Source organism: Musa acuminata, chromosome BXJ3-9 (assembly GCF_036884655.1).
Source record: "Musa acuminata AAA Group cultivar baxijiao chromosome BXJ3-9, Cavendish_Baxijiao_AAA, whole genome shotgun sequence".
Taxonomy (NCBI): Eukaryota; Viridiplantae; Streptophyta; class Magnoliopsida; order Zingiberales; family Musaceae; genus Musa; species Musa acuminata.
This window is the reverse complement of record NC_088357.1, coordinates 758,158-764,374: the sequence shown is the minus strand read 5'-3', so window position 1 is coordinate 764,374 and position 6,217 is coordinate 758,158. Positions and strand designations below refer to the sequence as shown.

General features: G+C 42.2%; 1 protein-coding gene across 7 annotated transcripts; it reads left to right on the top strand.

Annotated features, from left to right (window-relative positions):
* The first annotated feature begins 262 nt into the window (after nt 1–262).
* LOC103996630 (uncharacterized) lies at nt 263–4,914 on the top strand. 7 transcript variants are annotated; one of them, XM_065167308.1, is made up of 4 exons: nt 263–945; nt 3,885–4,260; nt 4,513–4,598; nt 4,710–4,914. In XM_065167308.1, exons 1-3 carry the CDS (start codon nt 421–423, stop codon nt 4,560–4,562), a joined length of 951 nt encoding a protein of 316 aa, XP_065023380.1. In that variant the 5' UTR covers nt 263–420; the 3' UTR covers nt 4,563–4,598; nt 4,710–4,914. The 7 variants fall into 7 exon arrangements, with proteins under 7 accessions (XP_065023380.1, XP_065023379.1, XP_065023378.1 ...); XM_065167307.1 differs by having other exon boundaries at nt 4,703–4,914; XM_065167306.1 differs by having other exon boundaries at nt 3,885–4,038; nt 4,126–4,914.
* Nucleotides 4,915–6,217: the final 1,303 nt, after the last annotated feature.

Here is a 6,217-nt window from a genome sequence, read left to right as displayed (position 1 = left end):
TATTCTAATGATATTGAAGCTCTAATACATTAATGTCACTATAGGTTAGAAGTTAATTGGGTTGAAGGGTGATAATAATAATTATCTTTTTTGAATATATATATATATATATAGCTACCAAAATTATTGAGGAAGTGAATGATGTAAATATTTGGAAGGAAATATATGATACATTAAAATTGATAAGGTCAAATATGCTTATTTCGACGTGTGGGAGGATAGATATATGGAAGCCCCATAAATGATCGACGCAAAAGTCAGCTTGTGAAAGTGAAGGGAAACGAACGGAGCAGTGGAATACACCCCAAAAGCACTGCCCTCACTCGCGGAAGAGTAGATCTCCGTTGCCCCCGATCTCTTTCAATGTGGTAGAACCACCGGTACACTCAGCCGACGCCGCCGCTTCTACCACCGTCGCCCATGGGTTCTGCCCACTCCTCCCACTCCCCTCTCGAGGCTTTCGACGACGACGACGACCGCGAGGAGGAAGGTGTGCGCTCCAGGAACCCAAAGTCCTCTAAGGAAAAGGTCCTTGAGCAGGAGCCCGAGGTCCTTCCCTGCCGCACCGCCGCCTCCCCGCTCTCCCCCCAGCCCTCTGCTGCCGGCACCCCCCGCATGCTTGGCCCTTCCGTCAAGGTATGGGACCCCTGCAACGTCCTTCTCCAACCACCACCGTCGCCCCTGGCTCTCTTCGCCCGTGGCGGCGCCTCAGCGGCAACGGATCGGGTCACGGAGGTGTTCCTGATCGCTCACGGCGAGTGCGCCCCCAGCCTTCGTCCGGATTTGGTCGGTGGGCGGTGGTCGACTGCCGCGAGGCTGACCGCAAATGGGGAGCGGCAGGCCAGGGCGCTGTCCGTCTTCCTCAAGTCACAGGGCGTGAGGTTCGATGAAGTCTATAGCTCGCCGTTGGATCGGGCAAGGACCACCGCGGCCTTTATTTGCCGGGTAATTTCCTTCCGTCTTCGATTGCTTAGCTTTTGCTATTCGACCTATAGATCTGCAGATTCTGTTTCTACTTCCTAGCTGTCTGAAAATTCATTCTGCATTGTTAAGGATCGAATTTCCAGTAATCATCATTCTTTTCTTTATAACCTCTATCATTCGATTCCATTCAATTCAATAAGATCCTCAAATTGCTATGCCACTCGTAGTGTAGCTTACTTTCTATCAGAAAGAAGATTTCTTTCCCAGGTATCCATAGGTTTGTTTTAAATATGCCACTTATCTTCTTTAAAGACCACATTATTTTATGAGAATGAAATTATTTTATAGTCTATTTTTTCTAAGAATCTTGCAATCCAGCTCAACAATTTCATCTTGTCTATACTAACTTCTGGTGCATATTCTTTTCCCTATCTATCAATTTTTTGGTCCATAAATTATGGTTCTTTATAAATATTTTATAAAATAAATTTTTATCTAATGATGATCATCCATGTGTGATGTTATCCATGTGGTGATGACATGTGATCCACACAGTGATCGTATGGCATGTAGGGGAAAGGAACTAGGAGATGTCATTTCTATGATGTTGGTATGTCAACATGAATGCCACATTAAGGCTAACCTGTAAATGAACCACAACATGTTATAATCATTGAGAACGGTTTAGGCCATTGAGGATTTTTAGTGGACATGATAGTGGGTAAATTTATCATACTTTAGTGGCAAACTTTTTCAAGGTTATGACTCATTTTTACTTCTTAGAAGAGTAAACACGAGAATGGATTACTTTTGAGAAACACATTTCAAATTTGTTAGAGAAAATGAACATTTATAACTGCCATTTTGTAGACTCAATAATTATATTTAAGGCGACACAATATATCGTTCTTTAGAAAGAGAGAAAGGGGGCATACTACAGTCTTTTTTGTTTTAGATTAATAAATTAAAAATCTAATGTATGAGCTATTTTCTTTAATTTTATTTTTGTGATAATCTTGAAGTCTTAGAGGTTTTTCTGCAAATTTCATCAGTTACCACATGGATATTACTTGGATTGCCTGGGTGATTAACATAACATGCTGAACAAGAGAAGGAATATTTTCTTGTGCTTGGTTAGAGATTCGAAGGAAAAAGGAAGGACTTGGGCTTGATTAACGGTTCCAAGGCTTTATTGAACATTCCAACTTTACAAGTTTAATTATGATTGGAGAATTAACAAAGAAGGAAGCTTATTGATTAAATATTTTTCTTAACAAGGAAGGTTATTTGCCAGAACAAATCTCACTATATCTTCTCCGGAAAGGAAAGCATATAATTATTAATATACCTTGATTTTTATTTTTCTTCTTATACTTGGAAGGTCCATAAAAAGATAGTGTTTGTAAACTGGAACATTAGAGAATAGTTATTTGAAAGTTGTTTTTCCACACAATGTGTTAGTACCTTGAGGACACATCCCTAGGAATGAATTGTTGGGCCAGAGTGAAGCTCCAACTGATTCTTGGATAGTGCAATGCCATCATCTGTGCGTGAGACATCTCCAATGCGAGGTCAGGATCCCTAGACAGGATGTCTAGCAACTGGAGCAAGTGCAGGGTTATCTACTCTATTTTATTTCTGATCATTATTTTTCACCATTACTATGTTTTCCTTCCTCTCTTTTATTTTTCGACGTTCTCTCTCTCTATTCTCAAATCTAAAATAAGAAAAATTCTGCTCTCCATTTACTTGCCCTATCACTTGCCCTATATTTGGTATTAGAGCATCCATCCTTCATCATATTTGATATCAGAGGATATCCTCATTGCGCTTGTCCTACATTATGGTCCTGTTTAAAAGGAGAAAAAATCAATATGGTTTTCTCTTTGATCAGCAGCCATTGCAGTTGCTTTAAATGGGTTTTGAAATGACTCTACCTTGAAAGGACTACTCCCTGGCAGCTCTTTTGAATATTCTGTACAGCTTGTGGTGATATTGCAATTGCATCTGTGATATCCAAATTATTCAATTATTTCTAGTATTCCATATTATGCGTCAATTAAATCCTCTTTTGGTATTTTTAATCACTGACTTTGTCAAGTTTTGTGCCCTATCAAGGAAATCATCGTTGTCCTATTATTAATCTTTAGATTTTTTTCTTTATCAAGGGACAATATTTACTTAATCAAGTCATCCCACCATTCCATTATGGTCGAACCACACTTGCAGATCATATTCTAATTGGAACTTTTTAATTCTATTTTCAGCAAACACTTCCATTTGTGTGTTATCCTTGAAGAATTGAAGAGACACTAGATCTGATAAAATATTGAAGACTAAACTGAAATTTGAAAAGTTCATTTCAATTTGAACCTAATATCATCAATAATCCTGAACTTTCTTCTGTTGATTCCTAGACTATATGGGGCCCTGATCTTGATCACATTGATCAGATCAGATTATTTAAAATGATCAACAAATTCTGTTTTACATGTTATTTGGATATTTGGATACTATTCAGATGCAATGCTTCTTGTTTATACTGCATAGACATAATTACTATCCCTGTAGTGATTTCCATTACTGTTTTTGGATTCGGCAGCCAGAGCTTGTCCCTGCCTCCCAAGCGCCAGTCCTTTTTTAGTGGGGATCTTGTTTGTATGTATGTGTCATTTCATGCTATTGACAATCCACTTACTGATCTCAAATGTGCACTCTTCAAGTAGTTCATTTCCTTTTCTTTTAATTGTTTTTCTCATTAAGTTATGGTCTTCTGAAGGTTAATATTGCTGAAGCAAGCACATTCTGCTTTGTTCATAAACACTTGTATCTTCAGTTTCAACAATGTTGCTGAACTTTCTATGTTACAGTTTGCAGAGCTTTTGAATGCATAAATTTTTCTATTCTTTTCAGTTGAGTTGATTACACTGTGCTGAGCAATTTGCCATCCAACTCTGCAGGAGCTTGGATTTGCAGACGAGCAGATCCAATCCTCTGATGCTTTGGTTGAGATAAGCCAGGGCCAATGGGAGGGCTGCCTTCGGTCAGAAGTTTACACCCAAGAAATTGTGAACTTGATTAGCAAAACACAGCCTGATTTCTGTGCACCTTCAGGTGAATCGCTCCGGCAGGTTGCATTTCGGATGATCGAATTTATCAACATGACAGTCCTAAGATTGCCTGAAAAGCTGGCAGTGGCAGATACGCCGATCCATCAAACAGAAGCGAAGGAACTCTCATGTAACGGCTCAGCCAATTTAGTTCAAGATGGTGATGGGCCTCACTGGGATCTGATGTACAGGCTTAATCGACCATCTCTTCAGAGGAAGAAATCTGGTAAGAGCAGGCTTCAGTTTGTGACTACAGGAGACGATGACCCTAAATATGAGTTCTCCCATAGAGAAGTCACACAAGGAAACCTCCTTCCTGATGGTGGTAGAAACCCTACCTTCTCCATGGGAATCTTCACCCATGCAACACCAATTAAATGTTTTCTCACGGGCCTGCTCGATTGCAGTCCTGTAATGTCTCATAGAATATCTATTGATGACTCTTCTGTGACGGTCCTGCATCATTCACTAATAACAGGATGGCAGATAAAGAGGCTCAATGATACAGCACATCTCCGGCTTCTTTAGACCAAGGATGATCTGCTAGGTTACTTGAGGGCTGAGGTATCTCTCTCTCTCTCTCTCTCTCTCTCTCTCTCTCTCTGTATTCTTGCAAGTTCATTCTGTTCGCAAATGCTACAAACTATTCCAACTTAATATACTGAAAGCGGATAGACACGAAGAAGCAAAGCAGGGAGAGAGGCAGGGGGACCAGACGGGTGCATTGACATTCTATCGTACATTGCCAGCTCCAAGTGCCCATAATTGTGGATGGGACGTACCTCCTTGTTTCATCTGTCATCATCTCATTTTTCGTATGTAAACTTGTGAGGGCTTCATATAATCGATCAATCTGATGTGCATGTTGATGGCGAGCCTACGTTTGTGCAATCAGTCACTTTTCTTGTTCTTCAAACATTATTTTCCAGGTACAGAAAATTCTACTTGGATTATCATCGACTGTGATGAATAGGACACAAATGTTCCGAGCTTTTCCTTGTAAGAATTCGCGGTTAGGGATTCACAATCCCATCTGAAAGCTATGATGGGCGTCACCATCGTCGTCGTCATATCATCATCCGCCGGCCAGTCCTTCTCGGCGCACAAAGAAGTCGTACGGCACACCATCTCGGCCCGCTTCGGTCGGAAATGATGGTGAACCGCCTTCGCGCCTCATGATTCGTGCGACCGGAGACCAGCCACCTCCCCGGCGGCCCCCACCAAACCCCAACTATTCGACACTTTGATCCGATAGTCCGCTTATATGCCCTAACAAAGGCATACATGAATTGGTGGAATTCGATTAGATATAGGCGTGTTTAATATCTTTTTCCTTTCTTCTGAAACTACTTCCAATCTCTCCTCTTCTGTCTCCATGAAATTGCAAAGAGGAGGGATTATATGGGGGAAGTGAATGATCCTGCACCTCTTCCGACTTCTTCTCCCGTGAGCCGGTTCTTCCCCTGCCGCTTCGCTTTGAGCTCGCCCGTTGAGGCCGGACGGTGGAGATGAAGGGTTGCGACCATGCTATGGCGCGATGGTCACGGTTTGGAATCTCCTCCGCCCGGGGCTTACGTATCTGGTGTCGACTCTCAATTCTATTGTATCTACGGCTCGTCTTCAATGAACCCGAAATACTCGACGGCAGACGATCCCTCTTCGGCTCCAAAAAACGAACATCATGGAGGAGGCACCACCCTAGCAGTCGGAGACGACACCAGCAGCTTCGGCGACTGGCTCCATTTAGGCTTCGCGTCTGCTACCGTGGAACCTACAACTACGCCGGAGCGATTAACGTCAGGGTAACCCCCCCCCGTCCTTATCGTCGGCTACGAACCCGGTTGCATGGCCGGCTATCAGCGGCTTTCGTGCTCCCATGATGGCAACGACGATGACGATGATGCCATGGGGGCCTCGGAATAATAATATTGTCCTATGCGCTGGATGATCGACGACGCCACCGCCTGTGATTCCGGAGTTCATTGCGCGGGAGTTCATGTACTCACCATCGGTGACAGGTTCATGCTTCAGACTGCAACAAATCAGTAAGAATGACAATACTTGCAAGTCTTAGCTTTAATTTTGGGATATTTATTTATTGGGTTCTGTTGTTCCAAAAAGTACCCTTTTTTTTTTGTGTTTCAATTGTTGTCTTCACATTTGGCTCGCGAGTTCTCATTTTG

Bases quoted from the DNA above. Each gene is read 5' to 3' on its own strand.
- LOC103996630 (XM_065167305.1), top strand. From the start codon at position 421: ATGGGTTCTGCCCACTCCTCCCACTCCCCTCTCGAGGCTTTCGACGAC. The intron at 946-3,884 runs GTAATTTCCTTC...CCAACTCTGCAG, and splicing joins CCGCGGCCTTTATTTGCCGG to GAGCTTGGATTTGCAGACGA.